The following is a 19,658-nucleotide window of genomic DNA, read 5'->3' on the forward strand; positions in this document are numbered from 1 at the left end:
CTGTCTTTTCCTCTTCACATATCCCGGGTCTAACTTTCCCCTCGGAGTCTGTTAGGTGGTGGATCACAGTAGTGTGGGTTCTGCTATTTCCTTTCTGTTATTTTCTATATATTGCTTGCGGCACCATGCTGAAGTGCTTGAAGGCAAGTCCTGAGACTATTTGGACCTTTTATATCAAGAGTTTCAAAGGTACCTGATACTGCTGCCACCTCTGAAATAAAAGTTGGAGGACTTTATTTGAACACTGAGTAGCTAACAAATTTCAAAGGCCCTCATGGCAGTATTTCAACATGTGAGTTCATCGACTTAACCAAGATTATATAATGTTAGGTTCTACCTTCTTAAGCTTTCTGAAAAATAACTTCCCAGAATTGTTCTGCCAGAACAGGAAGGTGAGGAGACAGGAAAAGCTGAGTATGGAACATGGCATAATTCATACAGAAAATACCCCCAAGTATCAGTGAGAGTGATGAGTCACCTCGATTCTCTCCCATCTGCCTCGGGGCTGCCATCCAGCCTCACAGTGACATTCCTGTGGCAAGATCCCCCGGCAAGATCTTCCTCAGGACATTTTTCTTTTCTGTCACAATCTCACAAAACCTTCTCTGCTTGCTTTCCTGGCCCATCGTTCAGGGAACTTAACATCCTAGAGCAGCAGGGAGCCTGAAGTCTTGGGCAAGTGGGACAAGAAAGGCCATGCAAATAGGCCTCCTTCTCGATTCTTCTCTGAGGATCTTTCATTTGAAATCAGCCTTGATCCTTCCCTTTATGAGAATACAGCAGGGGTGGTGGAATTTTTGAAGGAGCTCTTGTTTGGAGAGCGAGAGAGAAAAAGGTATTGGAAGTTATCTGTATCCTCCACAAGGCTTGCTAAGACTCACTGCGCGCACCTCTCGTGCTTCCTGCCGCCTGTTCCCATGTGACCTTCCCGCTCAGGTCCAAACACTCCTAGGACAAAGCACCAGAGCTCCAGTAGGACGGTCCTACGCTGGGAGCGCTGGCCGCTCTCACAGGTGACTGTCTCTGCTGGGCTGAGCACACCCCGTGCCTTTTCCCGCCAGCCTGTGAAACGCTCTGTGAACAGAGCATCAACGGCCAAGCGAGCCTGAGAAACATGGAGACACCAACCCTCTCCTGGAGGCTCACGATGCAACCCAATATCCGTACAGTCCTCCGGGAAAAACAACAACAACACATAATCGAATTTTCATTTAACCAAGAAACCCATGTGTGTGTAAGACATTACAAGCTCATGGGAAACTTGCCAACTGGGAAACTTCGGCCAACATCGCTTGCATGTATTCTAGGTATGAGGCATCACAGTGGGGACAGATCACTACAGATGGTCTTCAGAGTGACCTGGGTAGGTGAGGGCTGTACCAGGAAGGAAGGCACCACCGCCATCTCACCCAAACACCTGGTGAGTTTCTCAGTATGCAACTCAAAGATTCCTGGAGGAAAAACGAGATTCTGGGAGAACTGAGAAGGTATTGTATTTACACGGGTGCCAGTACTATTATAAAAATAAAAGTGGAAATTTGTCACAGAGTTACACTAAGGTCCCATGGTTTTGGTAATTTCTATTAGAAACTATTCTGAATGAAGAATCATGCAGTAAAACACACACACCCCCTCACCTGCACAGCACCCCACACACATGCACAACACGGCTCTCATCCTGGCTCCCTCTCCAGTAAGCAGCTGCCTGTGAAGGCAGTGACTGATCCATGTGTGGGAGGTGTGAGAGGGAAATAACCGCAGGACAGCAAGAATCAGCACAACAGTCTTTCCAATTCATCTTTTCACTGTGAGCGGATCCTGAACACAAGGGGAGTAAACTAGCACCTGCCCCCCACCCATCCCACTCCCTCTTGTCTCTGCTTTTGGACAGCACAATCTGGGACTATGTGTGTTGGTAAGGGACCAATTCTCAAAACTCTGAATGATGAGTCTTTTATTCTCTGGAAACACAGGAGGACGAGGATGTGGGTGACTACTGAACACTCTTCCATTGTCTTAACCTTGGGGAAACAACGGAAAGGGGCTAACTTGTCCCCTTAATTCCCAGTGGGTAAACGATGGAGGCCAACTATTGAGTCAGGAACTCAGTATTTTCTGTAAGACATACCTTCTGTGGACCTGACATATGGGCAAAGTATTTTTCCCTCTGCTTCCCAGGGTTTTTCGTGAACACTTCCTTTGCAGTAGCAAAATATCACAGTGCCTCTTGGCAGGTGTCACGTCACACTTCCCAGCTGTCTAAGGTTTGGGCCCTTCTCGAATCTAGTCCAACAATGACTTCAAATCAGGAATAAATGTCTCCCACTCTCCTGCCTTTGATTTTTCCCATTTGCTGTTCCCTTTAAAAATCTCGTTTTTCCCTGAATTAATGACAGTAATGCCAAAATGCTATTCTCCATGTTGGTAATTCTGGGCCAATTCGATCAAAAGCATTAGAAATATTTACAAGTCTCAGATCTTCAGTGTTATGCATAGAAATGACTTGAATACATACAAAAAAAGGAAGGGGGAGTCCTTCAAATGTTATCATTTATTTCAGGTTCAGAAATACAGCTTCACATTTTCACAACAGGTACATGTGACCTTCACGACTGATACAGGCTTTAGGAAATGGCTTCGAATTTTCCATTGCAGAGTCCATCCATATACCAGCATTCAGAAACCCCAAAGTGCCAAGAAGACAGTGGAAAGTATTCTGGCTCAAATTAATCAAAGACAACAGCAGAGACAAGATTTTGCTTCTGTACACTGCTTCTTCATAAAAAGGCAAAAGAGGAATTTGATTTAAAAGGGGGAGTAAAAATAACATAGACAAGCAAGCAAAAACACAGACTGTACACGTGAAATCCAACTCCACTGCAGTCATGGTGAAGTTTCTGGTTGGCAGGAATAATTTTTATCACATTGGCAGTAGACAATGCAAGAGGTTAGACAGAGTAATTTTTACCATAACTTTCAAAACATTACATAATGAGCAAAATTGGAGGGATTCAAGGATGAAAATTAGAGAAATAGATGCCTTGAGCTGATCCAGGCGAGAAACCCAGATCAGAGAAGTGAAAGGTCTCAGGAACATACCAGAATGAACAGGTCTTGAGACAAACAAGAGACTGTCCTTGAGCTTTCCCTCTCTCATTCTCACACATTCACACATTCTTACACATATATACCGAGAGCAAAGCTTATACTACATATGCTTCAAAAATAGTCTTAAAGCTCAGAATACAGAGCACCACATAATTTTAAACACACCAACTAGACAGGATGACTTAAGATTACCTAGAAGACTCATTTGAGCTTTTAAGAAAGGACTGAGTGATTGAGTGAACTCACAATTGTTTCTCTGAAAATCATCTAGCTTCACATTCAACTCTCAGTTCAGAGCTAGCAGTCCTCTGGGTGAAATGGTACAAATCTCGTGCTTTGAGTTTCACATAGTATCTCCTTTCATTGAGTTCCATAAATAGAGATTTATGTATGTACGATTTAGTCTCAATGTTAAGGAGATTCCTGTTAATTTCAAATTCCAAATACAAAAGTGTTCACTTGAAAAACGGGATCGGTGACCTATCTCCAAAATATTAAAAATGTCTCTTCTGCATTTTTAGCCAATTTATTCAGAGAGATCCACTGCTTTTATTACATTACTGTATCCCTCTATTTCTTTGCTAGAAAGAAAATATGACTATGTAGACCAACTTAGCTGTTTAAGAGTCAGTTCAGCAACCTAAGGATAATTAGAGATCTTAAAGGTAGGTTTCCAGGTGTTATTTCTTCTTAGACAGCAATGCTGTGATTTAGATACAAATGCCTGTCGATGTTATTCCAGCATATTGTCATGGTATCTCTTAACTTTGTGCCTCTCAGCATGAATACAATCTGGATAAAATTTTGTATGCCTCACATACTGTCTGAGAAATGGACCACTGTTGTTACATATTATGGCAGACTCTCCAAAGCTACCTCTTGTATTAGCACAGTTTAAAAAATAGATTCAGATCCACACATACAAAGCACATATATACATACATATTTATACCCATACACATACATACAGTGCACATACAATCACACTCATGCTTGTGGCATTTTAACAAGGGCTTTTAAACCTACTTATCCAAAGGGGCACAGAATACAGGTACTTACAGAAACAAACTGTGTGTATACTGTTACACATGAAGACACATGCATAGAAAAGGTGTTTGTACACGGAAAACATCAACATTGACCACATACTGGTATTAGGTCCCATTTCGTAATTGAGAATTATGACTGATGCTATACTAAAAAGCCATAAAATTAATCTATAGCACTACTTTTTAATCCTAAAATTTTAATCCTAAATCAGAAACTGGTTTCATGACAATGTTTTGGAATAGATGAATTTATATCTGAACACACAGGCCATTTGTTAATAAACAGACCCCACTGCTCTTCTATGTTATAAAACACAGCTATCGATAAAAGCAATAATCAGAGAGTAATTTGGGGTAGATGATTTCTGGAAATGCAATATACTGTTCTGAATTAATACTATTTCAATAATCTGTCCATAGTTGAGTAAATGTTTATTCCAAATTAGTCAATAAGCATGCAAGATTTAGCATGTGATAATAAAATAGACTGACCTATCAAATAGACAGTTTATTTTTCCAATTCCTAAAAAGCTGTGTATTTTATTTTGTTATGCTAGACATGACGAAGTTCCATCTATCACACAGACCATATCAGGGTTCGGAGGAAGTTACAACAGACCTGAAGTGGAATGGAAAACACTCAGGAAGCTCACTGAGCTACACTCCCACCTTACGGCTGGATAGGAACACTGTACTTCAGACTGTAAACACCCGCTTCATTCACATTGACACCTCCCTTTAGCGGGATGCAAAACTCTGGGAAAAGGCATTAATGCTAAGCATGCCACACTGTAGCAAAATAAACATATTCTCTAACACAACAACTGAAATTCCAGGAGAGGGCAGGTCTCATCAGAAATCACTCGAACTAGAATAACTAGAAGAAAAATAGACCCACAAAGAGATACAGTTGGGACAGTGAAACTGTGTGATTATACTGAGAGCAAGGGCCAAAGAGGACGAGTGCCATTGTTTATGACTGCATAGGATCAGGGGAAAGGAACTTGGAAAAAGAATCTCCCATTTTCTCTGACACGGCTTGTGCTGATCTAAGAACACGCCTGTGGTTATCCACAATATTTTCCTTTAACAGAAGGACATTTTTGAAATACAGCAAAATGCAAAACCACATGGAGCACAAAGCCAAACCCTGGAGTATATGTTCTGGGAGCTGCCTATTTCAGAGAATTCAAAGGAAGAAGCAAAGGGAATCCTTAAAAGAGAGGATTTTTGTAAAAATATTTTACTGTAGATTATTTTACCATGAATGTTTACTTAGTATATTTCCATTTAGCTGTGACACTATTTTAAAGAGAACATGTTTCCTTCACAGAGAGTTAATAATATTTTTTCCAATGGAAAAGGAAAGATATAAGAAGATTTAGGGTGGTGATCTTTATACAATCACACAACTTAAGAGACAAAAATGCCCTTTTTATGAATCTTGAACTCTCTGAGTTTTGCTTAAGTGGGCTAGCTGTAACCTTTTAGAATAAGTTCAAAACAATGCCATTTAGCTTGGCGAGTTCTCTTTTTAATAATGGTTGAAAGTTTTTACTTCATACTTTATGGGTGCCTGCTTTGGGTATAAACTACACAGGAAATTAAAGTTAAGTTAACATACAAATCATGTTTGCTACTTTCAAAGCGAGACATTTCAGTTGGTGAAAACTGATTTACTTCTGCAGAATATGAACTAGAGTCTCGGGACACCGCCGTCCAGTGAATACTTGGTCTGCTGTCTGGGAACAGTTAGCAGACAAAATTCCAGTTGGCTTCTGGCCGTTTCCTATGTGCTAATCATCTGGTCCTAGGTCATCGAAACTCTGCCTCGAGACTGAACTATTAACCCCCAGGTGAAAGGACCCTTGTAAATTTCAGAAACGTTTCAATTTGCCCATTTGCTTTGAATCTCAATGTCTTAATGCCATTTTCTGGAATGACCTGGATAAAGACTCTGAAGTTGTCTAAGTGACTTTTCATTTTATTCCAGGTTCCACTCCTTAAATATGGTTATCCCATAGTGAGGCTCACCATTTGTGAAGAAAGCCTAGAATGGATAGAAAGTTGCTTTAAGTTTGTTTTAAAGGTGGGATACATTTTTACGTAAGAGAATTACATATCAACAGGAATATTTTTGCACCAACCAACATAATAAGTAAATCAACTGGAGTTAGTGTCAAAGTGTAATCAGCAATGCCTAAAATTAGATGAATCTGAAAAAAAAAAAGAAAAGAAAAAGAAAAAGATATTTTCCATGTCTGCCTCACTGTGACCTAGGAGGAAGTGATTATATAAATGAATAAAGAAAATACATTTTCCAGATGTTCGTAGAGATGTGATATTTTGCTTCTTCCTGAATTCTAGTAAAATCTATTGACTGCCTACAGAAAAACAAGCTCTGAGTCGCTGACTGCTGAATGTGCTTCTAGCATGAAACCAAACACACTGGCATGAGGGGAAGCCCTCTGGAGCAACCAAGGCAGTAACTTTTCCTTTGAGAATGACCTCACGCTTCTGGAAAAGCTTTATTCTTAAGAAATCCCAATTAAAAAAAAAAATCACTTCCCAGCAGTCTTATGAAATAAAGAGGAAGGGATGGATCTAAAAAGGTAATTATGGAGTAGATAGAAACATTACTAAACAATACCATTTCTGTCAGCCAAAACAGAACGTGGCACAATAAATGTGTATGGCTTAGGTCTAAGCCCACCATCTGATCTCTCTTAAGAATTATATTTAATGGGCTATCTGGAAAGTAACCTGGGAAATTTCTTGTTCAAAGAAATTTCAAATATATGCCAGTGTAGGCATATTGTCCCCAAGGTACAGGGCTGCCATACAAACCTACCTTGGTCGATACAACATAGGAAGGCTCGAAGGGTCAGCAGTTTCCAAGAGTCAAACCCCAATGGTTTGACATACCATGAGCAATGCAGATGAGTGACAGATGCATTAGTAAAACTGGTTACTTGTCTACTGATGTCCACACATGCGACTACTCATGATTTACTGCAATGGTTATCAAATATGTTGCTTTCATACAATTCGTTAGTAATTAACTGCCATGCCAGACACTCCGTTTAGTCTAATAAGGATTCTAGTGGACGGATTATAGTGGGACGAGTTGGTGATGGGGGTGGTCTCCGGCTAGAAAGAGAGAAAGAGAGAGGTAAAGAAACAGGTAGACTATCTAGCAGAAGGCTGCCCCAAAGACACTGAAGAAGAGCCATTGCCCACATGCTCATGCAGAGACAGGCCAGCAGGCGTGGTTGCCACCTGTGGTAATTTTAATACTGTTAGCTTTCATTCACCCATCATTTTTTAAAACAAAAGTGAGGAGTTTTTCATATGCAAATCTTTCTGAAAACATAAGTCATCCCTCCCAACAGCAGTGCAAATATTAAGTCATTGAACAACCATCTGAAATAGTCTGCATATGCTTAACCAATAGCATATGATCACAGAGGGTTAGTTGTATTGTGTAACTATAAGGTATAGTCTAGGAACCAATGATAGGCCTTAGAGAACGAGGGGCTTTGAATTTTTATTTTCCTTTATGTAATATCTTCCTTTTGTTTTCTCTCATTGTCAGGATATTAGTGATCATTTCTCATCAACTTGAGCAATTGCTTTTTCTCCAATTTGTTCTCTATTGACATCTAATTGGCAGAAAACCAGAGGATCAAGGTTTTTGGAGTTCTCTACAATAATTGTCAATAGGCTCAGGATGAGTACTCAAGTATCTGAGCACCAGAGTAAATTGCATGACCTCTTGTTCCCATTTTGGGTCCTAAAATTTTTAGTATTAGTAGTAATTTTGCTCATTTTTTAGTTGGTAATGGTGTTTCCGATAGCTGAGGTTGCTGAATAAACAAACTCATGAGAATGTAATATTATTGTACTGACAATCTCAACTTTATCAAGTAATATTCTTCATTTCCTGATCTCCCACATTTATTTCCTAAATGTGTTAATAAGTCTTTGTGCGCGTACTTGGCTTCGTATGTAATATCTTGGGGAATGATTTTTATAACCTACCAAATTCAATAAATTCCATAAATTAACATCTTTCTTCTTGATAAAAATTCTCCCATTGATCTCATTGGTCCCCTTCTCCTCCCAGAAAAGACCTCTTCTTGAATGTCGCAGTTTGCCGACCACGGAGTTAGGGAATTTCACTTGGGAAAAAGTGCATCTTAAAACTATAAATTCAGTTACAAGTAGGATACAGCGTGGCATGGTGGACTGGAAATTGTTTCATGCACACGTGATAGTTTGGACCAAGGACTACAGCCAAACAGGGAAAGGAATGCAAACTGGGTTCTTTTGTGATCCTTTTGTTCTTGGCTCAAATGTCTTTCCTCAGCCCTTTCCGACCACTACCATCCCAATCACTTCATGATGTTTGTGTATTTCATAGTACTCACCCGTTTTTAATTATGTATTCATTTTCTAGATTATTGCCTGTGTCTTCCTATTAGATTCCTTGAGAGCAGAGACCACATAGTCCATATTTATCACATGTCTTCAGCATTTAGTATAATGTGAGTAGAAGGCAGTGAATAAATGTTTATTAAGTAATGGGCAAACAAATATATGAAAAGTGCCCAAACAAAGATGTTTAACCAGGTTAGAGTATAGGCCAGGTCAATGAGTAGGTTCAATGAGTCTGGAAATGTAACACTTAGAGGCTTATTTGAAGCATTAAGTTTGTACAGAAAGAATCCAGAATCAGAAGTCAAAAGATGTAATTCCAGCTCCAATAGCCAATTTGTACAATTATTAACTCACTAACTATATCTAAGCCTCAGTTTTCTCATATGTGATACAGGAGACTCACTAGAGGACCTATAACGTGCCTTCCAGTTATGCATTGCCTGCATTACTTATTGAGCACCTACTATGTGTACTGCATTATGCTACATGATTTTTAAGAACTCAGAATCTACTCCTGGTGGAAGACAAGTGGGACAAAACAAATCTGCAAGGAGTTCTACTATAGCATCCCAAATTAAGTGGGGTAAATAGAGCACATTTTTGTAATTCAGACTCTGAGAATATGTTCTGGGAGGTTGAAAATACAAAAATGTGATCAAAGGAATGGCAAAGAGGATAAAACCCGATGTCGTAAGATAATGCAGATCTGCAAGGAGGTAAAAGAAACCAGAAATTAAGTGATTAAGAATGAAGGGAGGAAGTCAACACTGGAAATAGAGAATAGAAAAATTTCAAAACTTTGATGGCCCAGGAACTTCTCATTAACCTCCTCCCCAGTCCTTGCACCACGCTGATGGGACCAGAGAAAGACGATGGTAATAGGCAGCCCCAGAAGGCTGGGCACCCGGAGGATGCGGCTTTCTGCCATGTGCCAGGACTTTTGTGTCTTATTCACCACTATATCCCAGAGCTTAGCATGGTCTTTGGCTCATCCTACCTTTTTTTTTTTTTTCAAATAAATCAGTGAATCTATCCATTATGAGCTTTTCAAAAGTCCCTAGGACCTTCCATTGAATGGCAACAGCATACCTGAGTGGTGATTTCATGATTGAAAAAATAAGAAAATTTCTATCATATCCTCTCAAAATAATTATGACTTTTTAAAAATATGCCCACTTCAGCTAAAAGTAACCCATATATGCACTTAGTAGTTAAAAAATCCTACAGAGCCCCTAAATCTTCTGGAAGAAATGAACATCATTTTCTTTCTAAAACAATACCCTCCCCCCAATAATCTATACTAATAAAAGGGTAATATGCTAATTAGACCAGACATCTTCTGGACATCCTTCCGGACAAAGCCAGGGTTGAGGGGGCCGAGGCAGAGGTGGTTAGGGGCGATCAGGCTGGCAGAGGAGAGCAGTTAGGGGTGATCAGGCTGGCAGGCAGAGGTTAGGGGTGATCAGACAGGCAGGCAGTTGAGTGGTTAGGAGCCAGTGGTCCCAGATTGCGAGAGGGATGTCTGACAGTCAAACATCCTCTTAAGGGTCCCAGGTTGGAGAGGGTGCAGGCTGAGCTGAGGGGAACCCCCTCCCCAGTGCACGAATTTCACGCACTGGGCCTCTAGTCTGTATATAAAACTAGAAAGCAATTCAGGAGGAGTGTGAAGTTGTTCAGCATGAATTTTCTTAAGTAATGCTAAGATGTCTGCCAACTTCAACACCAGAGGAACGTTTGGGGTTTATTGTTAAGGTTCATTTCATTGGTCTGATTCCTAACCATTCAAATTTCCAAGGACATTCACCTCATAAGACAGTGTGTTTTGAGCAGAGCAAAGTTATTTGTTTTGTGCCGAGCTTCCCTCAGCTGCTCTTTCAGTGACGGGCTTCGTTAAGGAACCCCTCCTATTGAAATGGAGCAGCTTGACTCACTTAGTGTTTATTGAAACACTGTGTTGTGTGTGGGCGGTTTATGGTTACAATACAAGAGCCATGTTTCTGCTTCCAAACCAAAGGGAAAGATGTAATATTTGAGGTTGCATGTGTAGCTTCAGGGATGGACCGGTTACAGTACTTGGGACACTGACAAATTTTGTTAAGAAAGTCAAACGCTCACACAGGGTGGGTGGCATTGAGGGGGAGAAACTGGCTTCACTGATACGACAGAAGAATGTGTGATGGGTCTTCTTATCCCTTTCGATTCTCTATTTAAGAACTGGAAGAACAAAAATCTCACGTGCTCTTCACTGGGTTAGCTGGTTCTGACTATCAGGAAGCGAGGCCCACCTCGACACGGGTGGGGAGCATTCAGAGGGCATGCGGCTTCCGTGCATCGGTATGAGGGGTGAGGTGGAAAGGACCGTTACTGAAACGGACGGACATTTCTGCTCCTGCCCTCATTCCTCCTCAGGACGGGATGTGGGAATTACCAGCGTGGGGGATGTGAGAGCCCCTCTGTGTAGCTCAGTGTCCTTCCTTCCCTAGGCCGCAACCAGTATCTACCACCTGCCGCTCAGATTCTTTCTACAGAGCAGTTGACACTGTGTGTTCCAAGGCAGTGCTTCCCCAACCAGGCGGCGCTTCCGAGTTCTCTGGAGGACTTGTTAAAGCACAGGATTCTGGGACCCATGCAGAGTTCTAATGGGGCGAGACCTTTCTAGCATGTTCCCAGACGCTGCTGGTCCTGGGATGAGGCTTGGAAAACCACTATTCTAAGGCATGCTAAATCATTCTGACCTTCTTTTACTTTAGCAGTTCAACTCACTTGCCAGATAATGTCCCAGCAATAAGAGAAGATGCTGGGGGGGGGGGGGGGGGGGGGAGAGCGGGAGAGGGGGGAGGAATTTCAAGAAGGATGAAAGAAATATGGCAAAGAGACTGATATTTTTGGGAATGGGACGTAAGCATGGGTCAAATGGCTTTTAGGTTTATATTATGAGGACCAAGATACTATACTATGGTAGTTTTCTTCATCACCAGAGAAATAACTACTTGCTTAGGGATGCTTGCATAGAAAGCAAACATCTCAAAACATGCATTCCAAATTCTCATCCTTGGAGAGGGTATGGTTGAAATCCAACCTAATTAACTAGATGGATGCAGATTAAAAAAAAAATCCTAAAAAAGATATTCAAAGATTTATATTTCTAGAGGACTGATATCTAAATGGGTAGTTATTTGCATAAAAAATATATGGGATAGGCTTCTTTTATAAGTTCTACTTATTAAATACAATTGAAGCTCTAAAATACCACTGTCTCAAAAAGTCAATTTATATATAATTACATTTAGGATCAACGGGAGGGTTATGCATCTCAGGCTTCTAGGAACATGAGATGCATAACTTGTCTTCAGGTTATGCATCTCAGGTTTCTGACATCAACTTGCCCAATTTTTTTTTTTAAATCTTGTTGATGAAACAGGCCCAAAAAGAGGGGGAAAGGGGGAAGGATTTGTCTACTAAACCACAAGAAATAAGATACCTCCTTTCTTTTGGCTACATTTGGCCAATTTCTTAGAAAACAAAAGAGAACACAAACAGAAACTACGTCTGTTTTCTAACATGGTGAAGAGCACCTCTCCCAGGGCTTCTGTTGAACAGACCCCCAGAACTCACCAGGCAGTACTGACTCTGGTAGCATCAGTGAGCTGGCTTAGGGGTTGCCCACACAGTATCGCTCTCCCAGGGACTGAAATCCTTGTTTGCCCACAACCCTCTTGAATGACTTAATCCTTTTTAAAGTTTAAGGCATGAATGCATAGCTTATCATCTGAATGACACTGTCAAATTCCTACGGACCGAGATTCCACCTTGTCCAGCTTACAGCCTTCCGTAGCACCTGCAGAGGGCAGCGTCCCAAAGAGTAGTTCAGAGAACACGGATGAGTGAATTTACCCAAGGACAAATCAGACAGGAGTGCACCTCCAGGTGAAGCAGAAAGGCAGCTAGCTATGACCCAGGACTTCCTCTTGCTAGTGTCTGCTTTAAGAGAACAGATTATGGGGTGTAGTATTTAAAATGCCAACATTATGTTTGCACTCTGCTTCTTATTTCGAGCACTTACTCACAAGACAGGTTTTATATACATAGAAGGTATAAGGGTAAGTTCAGAAAAATGCTGAAACGGTCATGATTTTGTCCACATGGAAGATTATATTTTGTAACTTATTATGAAAAAATGCTATAGAATGCTATCCAGCATATTTTTGGCTTTTTCCATGTCAGCAGCAGAGTAAGCCAATACTGTCCATGAATAGTTTACAGTAGAGTTGGAAAGGACATAGTACTTGGAGTCCATTCCAAGGTTCTAAGGAATTTTCTAATGTGATTCTTGCTAAATATCAGAGCCAGCATTTCTTTCCCCTGTGAAATCAACTCATGACTTTATAATGTATGTCACTGGGAAAGTATGAATCGATTGATGAAATTTGAAGTAGGAATCCAAGGAGGAAAACAGCCTATAATTTTTATTTGATGATACAAACCTATAATATCCCGTATGAATTAGTTTCCGAGGTAAATGGTAATGTGATCTATGTTGGCAGTCTTTCTTTGCATTGTCTTAAATATCTGATTTAGACTTCATCCGAAGGGTTGGTACTGACATACCCACTTCTGTGTGGGTGGCAAAAATGCAGCTGAGAGGACCACTTGCCCACATTAGATCTGCTCAGTTTATGATTCACAAAAAGGATTTTACAGTAACATTCATCCAGGCAAGGTTGACAACAGAATAGATCGAGAGAGAAAGTGTTTGTGTTTAAATTATTTCTTACAATACACAAAACACTGGGATAATACCAAAACAAAATTTGATTAACTATATTGTACATGAACTCACTCTGTAGTTTTGCATTCCCTCCATGAGCCCTGTTTGTGTGAAGACGCAGTGGAACAGAAATAAAGACAGTGACTGCCCAGCTGTTTCTAGTTGAGACAGAAGGAGAGATGAGGAAGCAGTGGGACCAGTGCAATGTCACGATGGTGCCTGGGGAGCTGGAGGGGCCCCTGGAGTCCCAGCCTGGAGTTGGAAAGGGGCCGGGGATCTGGAAGGACTTTCAGAGAACAGGGAAGGTGGAGGGCCTGGCATTCCAGAACAGGAAATGGAACATGGGAAGAAGAGAAAATGAGAAGTCAGTCTGAGAAAGCAAGTGTGTATATTACTTGTTTTGCTCTAGGTCCTAATGCATAAAGCAGATGACGCAGAGGGTTTTTAGTTGTATCAAACTATGGTTTCTGAAAAGCATTCTTCTTGAGATTACCTTTTTATATTTTAAACTGCACTCTGTCTCACTGTCAAAAGATAAGCTGAGTAGAAAAAAGAAGATAGAAAGATAACAAGCAAACAAACAAACAAACAAACAAACAAAAAAGCAGAAGGCAGGAAGATTGCAATGAGAAAGCTACATCGGAGAGAAAGCGTGTGGTTTTTAAAGAGAGTCACATATACAAAGCTATAGAATGCAGTTAGGTAGTGTCCCTAACAATGACTTTTTCCCTTTTCTTTGTCTCTCCCTTTCTTCTCTCCTCTCCCCTCTTTCTTGAGAAATCCCCAAAGAGCTCTCAAGAACTTATGTGCAGTAGAAACCTAGTCCCGTCGGTGGTAGCTGGGTTAGAACTATCTCTAACCCTCCTCATCTTCTCTTGTGCCCCTCACTCCCACCCAGGCACCAGGGACAGAAGGGCTGGCCCACTCGGCCATCTGGGTGAGGGCGAGAGGCTGGGAAGGAGGTGCTAAGAAGGAGCTTCTGGGAGAGGCAAGCTCCCACTGCTGAGCCTCACCATCCTTTGTCCTCTTAAACCAGGGAGAACAGAGAGAGCGGTGAAGGTGAGGACAGACGCAGCTCTGAATCTCTGAATCAGAGTGTCCTCTTCCTTCCTACCTTGGAGCCTGGAAAGACCCTGGCCCCTGTCCGAGAGGGAGCGAGACCCTTCTGAGCATGAGAATCTGACTGGGCCTCCCCTCAGAGAGTGGAAGTATGGAATCAGATATATGGATGGAAAAGAGAACCCTTCAATTCCCTGTATTTTTTTTTTTAAACAAATAAACAAAGAAACCCCCAGAGCATGAGGAATTTGAAGATTTATGTTGCACTGACATTTCATTTCTGCCCAACTGCGATACCTAGTGGATGAAAAGGCCAGTCTTAAATGCACTGGGTGATATTTTTCTCGTTGCTCGCATCAGTCCCAGGGGCAGAGATGGAGACAAAGAGCAGCCCTTGGCTCATTATGATCCCAGCGATTCAAAAACATTCCAGCTGGAGGAGCTCTAACATGCCCTAGAGTTCGGATTTTCAAAACCAGAAAGTTAAAAAGCAAACAGAAAAACAGACAGTGTGCCCCTCAAGCTGCGGTCTCAGTGAACAAACATGTGACTAAGTCCAATTAAATGCTCAGTGCGAAGCCAAGGATGAGACTGGCGGGGACAGGACAGCCCACATCTGCTCCGTCCACCTCCCGGTGCTGCTGGGCTGGGGCTGGAGCGGGGCCCTTCCTTAGCTCTTGCAAAAGAGGGGGCAGAAGGCTGATGCCTGGGCACGTGTGGGAGCCATTCTTGCCCTCTTCACGTGTCCAGTTGTTTCTAAAAGAGTTCCTGTCTGGCTCAAAACGTACATTCTCTTTGGTGGTTGAAGGCGCTACGAAAACTCCTAAACGTACTTTACTCACTGGATAGTTGGTTGCTTTTTTTTTTTTTTTTTTTTTTTAAATGAGGGAAATGCTGTGTTTGTAAAAATTGGTGCTAAAAGGGCACGGAATCATATGTCTCCTGGGCCATGTGAAGAGTCTGCAGAGAGAATTAGAGCTTTCTAACACACACACACACACACACACACACACACACACACACACACAAAACACACACCCCAACTGGAACACAAAGAATTCACTCAGGAAAACTGAGTATATGCACTTCGCAGTTATCAGATTTTTAGGGTAAGTCTTTCCATTTTGGACAGTGTTGTGGGAGCTGACACATGGAGCTTCCAGAAGGATCAGAATTACTTAACCTGAAGGAAATTCTCAGCCGACCCCTTTTCATCTCCGGCCAAGAAGAAGTCAAACTTTTTGTTTTACACCTTAGTGGTATGCCCACACTTAAGAGTTTTATACAAACTCCTACAGAAACTTTAACTAGGCCAATTCAGACCAAAAATCACTAAATAAAGCCAGTCTAGACGGAAAAATCTATGAAAACCATATGTCTTTGAGGCATCTGTCTTACAAAAAACTGCCATCGTCCTGGAGAAAGAGTTTGCAAAGCTTGCTTTCAGGAGCACACTGCTCTAAGGAGCACGGGAGCTGTGCTTAAGACGGTGGTGGGACTTGGATGGAGGGAAGGAAAGCCACGATGTTTACAAATGAAAGGCTCTCTTCTGCCTGTAAACATCGCTGAAAGGAAAGGCAAAGGCAGATGGAATTTCTGTCTCCATTATTCTCCAATGGACCCGAAAACGTGGACAGTGTTGTTCCTCCTTCCTCCTACAGGATGTGCCACCGGGGGATCTCACAGCGACTGCGCCCCCGCTCCCAAAAAACTCCTTTGAATAATGTTGTACGTGGTTGAGGCCAAAGAACCACAACATTTTCTTGGGATGATTACCTCATCCCGCCGGCCTGCCAAACACGGCGAGCAGGCAGGTGTCCCTCCTAAGGAACCAAAGGCAGACGGTCCTACATGACGGGTGTGGGCCTGAGTGCGAGTCATGGGAAGTGAGAAGAAGGGCTGTGTTCCTGAGCAGAGGGCACATGGAATGGAGGGATGGCCTGAAACCGTGCCTTTCCGGTGTAACGCTGCTTTCTGAACTGGAGACCGTGGCCAGTGCTACACCTTCGTTATCCTAGCTACGTAGTCTTACATCTCAGAATGCACCTGGACAGTGGTATGAAATCCATAGGGGGAAAACCCCCAGGAAATCCAACTTTAATGATTAAAATAACATTTTAACTAAAAACTGAATAGTCTGGGGAAGATGTCGGAAGTATTTACAAATTGTAAAGATTCCTTGGGGCCTTCAGGAATATGGTTCTGAGATGTCTTGCTCTACAGGGAAGGGGACTTTGGAACAACAGTAACAACGGTTATTGGCATGAGTGTCCATTCCTGCTCAGTCGCCTGGATGATTCTGAGTGAACTGTAGATATCAAACAGCCACATAAGGAGAGAAGGTTCTGAGTGCGAGGCGGCAAGAACATGAAAAAAGAAGGAAACCTGTAAGATGTAATCAGTCCCACAGCATTTTAAGCAAAAGTGAGAGACACCATTTCAACCTGTTTAGTCAAAGATGCTGGTTATGTAAAAAGAGTTTTCTGTATTTTTATTAGGTTTCAAGTGCTAAGAGTTATGATAGTAATGAGGGTATTGAAATATTAAAACAAACCAAACATTTCCTCATTACAGCTTCCTAAGCCATAGGCATGTAAATGATGAGCCACGGGGTGTTTCTGGCCCATGAATTTCTGTCCTGAATGCTCTGATACTGCTGTTGCTGGTGCTAAACCTCCATGCTTGCTTCCCAAGTGGCATGTGGCTTTATTTTGACTTTACACCCAGATATGTGAAGGCAAACGATGGCAGTGGTTTCTCTAGTTAACACACTGACTAATATTTCCTTAATTTTCCACCCCAAGAGGTGATAATTAAGGTAGAACTGGCCTCACACGAAGTTTTATTATTTTAGTTATTTAAGTATTTTCCAACACTACTAAGCAGCAAAATGAAATTCTAGTTGTTTTAGGAATCAGTAGACCTTGAGTTTATAGCTTCTCATCCATGGTCTGAAGGGAGAGCAAGCGGGCTGACTTCCGGCGAAGGCCCTTGAACGTGACACTAAGTGGAGATTTATTCAAGGGGAAACTTTCATTCACTCTTAAATTGACTTTGAGAATGATCCTGATCTAAGCTTTAAAAATATGCATGCCAGGGGGAATAATTTCATTTTAGTCTCTCTGGGTGGCAAAGTACCCATAAAAGTCTTTCTCATCTCCTACTCTCATAAGAGGTCTCATTCTAGAAGAATGCCATATATATGGATCAAAGTACATTTACATGAAGCTGCCTCATGGAAATCTGAAACTCAGTGGAGGCAGTCTTCACACGGTGGAGGCAACTGGGGTATTTGATTGTAAAATAAGGTCATTTCCTTTGTCGTATTAAAAGCCACCTGATGTCTTCTCACACCATCTCTCTCCTTCTTGGTTTTCAAAACTGCCATAGAAATGTGGGGATTCTCTGGTGATGGTTTATCTAGTTGGTAAGTTCACCTCATTCCTCCTCTCAGTTGGTTTATTCACCCTCCCACACACAAAAATCAGGGAAGGAATGAAGCTTACTTCCAGATTTTATATAAACGTGCACACTTACGGGGTTCCTAGAAGAGCCGAAAGAAAAGTATCTACACCTTTTCCCATTTCTCTGGGTTTAAAGGGAAGTGTGGACTTTAGGAAGATTTGGGATTCTGAACCCCTCAAGTCGAGAAGGCCTGGCCTTGCCACCCGTGAGGAGGGGCGGGGGGGTCCACTCTGCACTCGCCGTACTGACTAAGCATACTCCTTGGACGGGACGTGCGTTCTCTGCACCATTCCTGGGAGCTGATCATTCTGACTGGAAAGCAGGGTGGACATTTCCTGGTGTTTATGGGAACAGTTAAAAAGTACTTCCAGAAATTAGAGCGCTTGTTATTTGCGGTTGTGTCCATCATGTGGCTCTGATGGCTGAAAAAGCAGTGGAGGGGATGAAAGTACCACGCCACAGGGAGGACTGCCCAAATACCTTGAGGCTTCAGACTCGGTCCCATGTAGAATTTCTCCTATTTTTGGTCAGAGTTGCCATACAACCCAAACTTCCTCTAAATACCAGTAATGTGGCATCAACACACACACACACACACACACACACACACACACACACACACACACAGATTCTCTCAAACCCGAGGCCCTTCCAACACCATCCCCTTCCCCCGCAGTTAAAAATACTGGCCAGACCCGAAGTGTAATATTCTCTTGGCAACAGTCTTTAGTAAGGCAGATGGATTTCATTTGGCAACTAAAGGGTATAAATATGTGTTTAGATTTGTAGGTTCCCTCAGACAACGGCTACAATACTCTGGGGCCTGGGTAAGCTAAAGGATTTTGGTGTCAGGCATTTTAGAATCCTATGTTTAGGCAGCGACAAAGAAATGACAAGCAGACAGAAGCCTTGGAGGCCTCAGCTAAATCCTCAGCTCCTTCCTTACAGTGCTGGAGGCAGGCACTCAAAGCACATTCTGAGTGAGAGAACCAGCACTTCTATTTTCACATTTACTTTCCTGGCTATTTATCGGCGAAAGCAACTCCGGGAACCTCAAGCCCACGTCACGTCTAAGACAAGTCAGAGGGAAGGAAAAAGGCCCAACAGCTCCTTCTGGTAATTTGCTGCTTGGGTAAAATTTAAAGGCGATAAAAACCAGGAACTGTGCTATGCCATGAAACTGGGGACATGGAAAAACATGCTGTCTAACCATGACTGCCCAGATGTGAAGGTTTTCCTATAGAAGCATTGTTTTTCTGCAGTGAGAGAGACAAAAGGGGGCAGCGATAGAGCCAGCTCAAGCTTGTGTGCCTGCTGACATTGGGTAGAGTTTTTTTTTTTTTTTTTTTTTTTTTTTTTTTTTTTTTTTTTTTCTTTTTTTCTTTCCTTTGAGCTGACATCAACTTGTGTATAGGAACAGTCAGCAGATGCCGATGGGGGAAGAAGAATCGTTTTGGGCATTTTTTGACTGGTCAGTGGCCGACAGCCAGGCTCCCACCCTGGCTGTCTTTCCCTATTAATCTGGCAAAACCTAGCCAGAGCTGGGCACCCTGAGACTTGGAAAGGCTTTGTCTGCAGTGGTTGAAGCTTAGCAGTTTAGGGCCCCAAAGGGAACAGTGTCAGGGTGGTTTGTTGCGATTTGTCCTAGGACGAGGGAGCAGTTGTGTCTGGTTAACTCAATGCCAGCTACCACTGGGCCGGCAGTGGCAAAACTGTGCGATGTTACTGCCGTCTGCCGGTACTGGTGTTTGCTTGCACTTTGCTTGCTG

At 42.2% G+C, this 19,658-nt stretch overlaps 1 protein-coding gene across 8 annotated transcripts in view; it reads right to left on the bottom strand.

Moving 5' to 3' along the window:
* Positions 1–19,658, bottom strand: part of DNM3 (dynamin 3) — a 358,762-nt gene that overhangs the window by 1,891 nt on the left and 337,213 nt on the right. For 4 of the 8 annotated variants that reach the window (XM_036442124.2, XM_036442123.2, XM_036442128.2 and 1 more), the window contains one exon: positions 2,534–7,307. The exons of the other annotated variants lie outside the window; for them this stretch is intronic. In XM_036442124.2, coding sequence (XP_036298017.1) covers positions 7,241–7,307 — 67 coding nt within the window. In that variant the 3' untranslated portion in view covers positions 2,534–7,240. Of the gene's footprint in view, positions 1–2,533; positions 7,308–19,658 lie in introns of those variants that run through there. 8 annotated transcript variants of the gene reach the window in all.

Source organism: Pipistrellus kuhlii, unplaced genomic scaffold, assembly GCF_014108245.1.
Source record: "Pipistrellus kuhlii isolate mPipKuh1 unplaced genomic scaffold, mPipKuh1.p scaffold_m20_p_18, whole genome shotgun sequence".
In the NCBI taxonomy this organism is placed as follows: Eukaryota; Metazoa; Chordata; class Mammalia; order Chiroptera; family Vespertilionidae; genus Pipistrellus; species Pipistrellus kuhlii.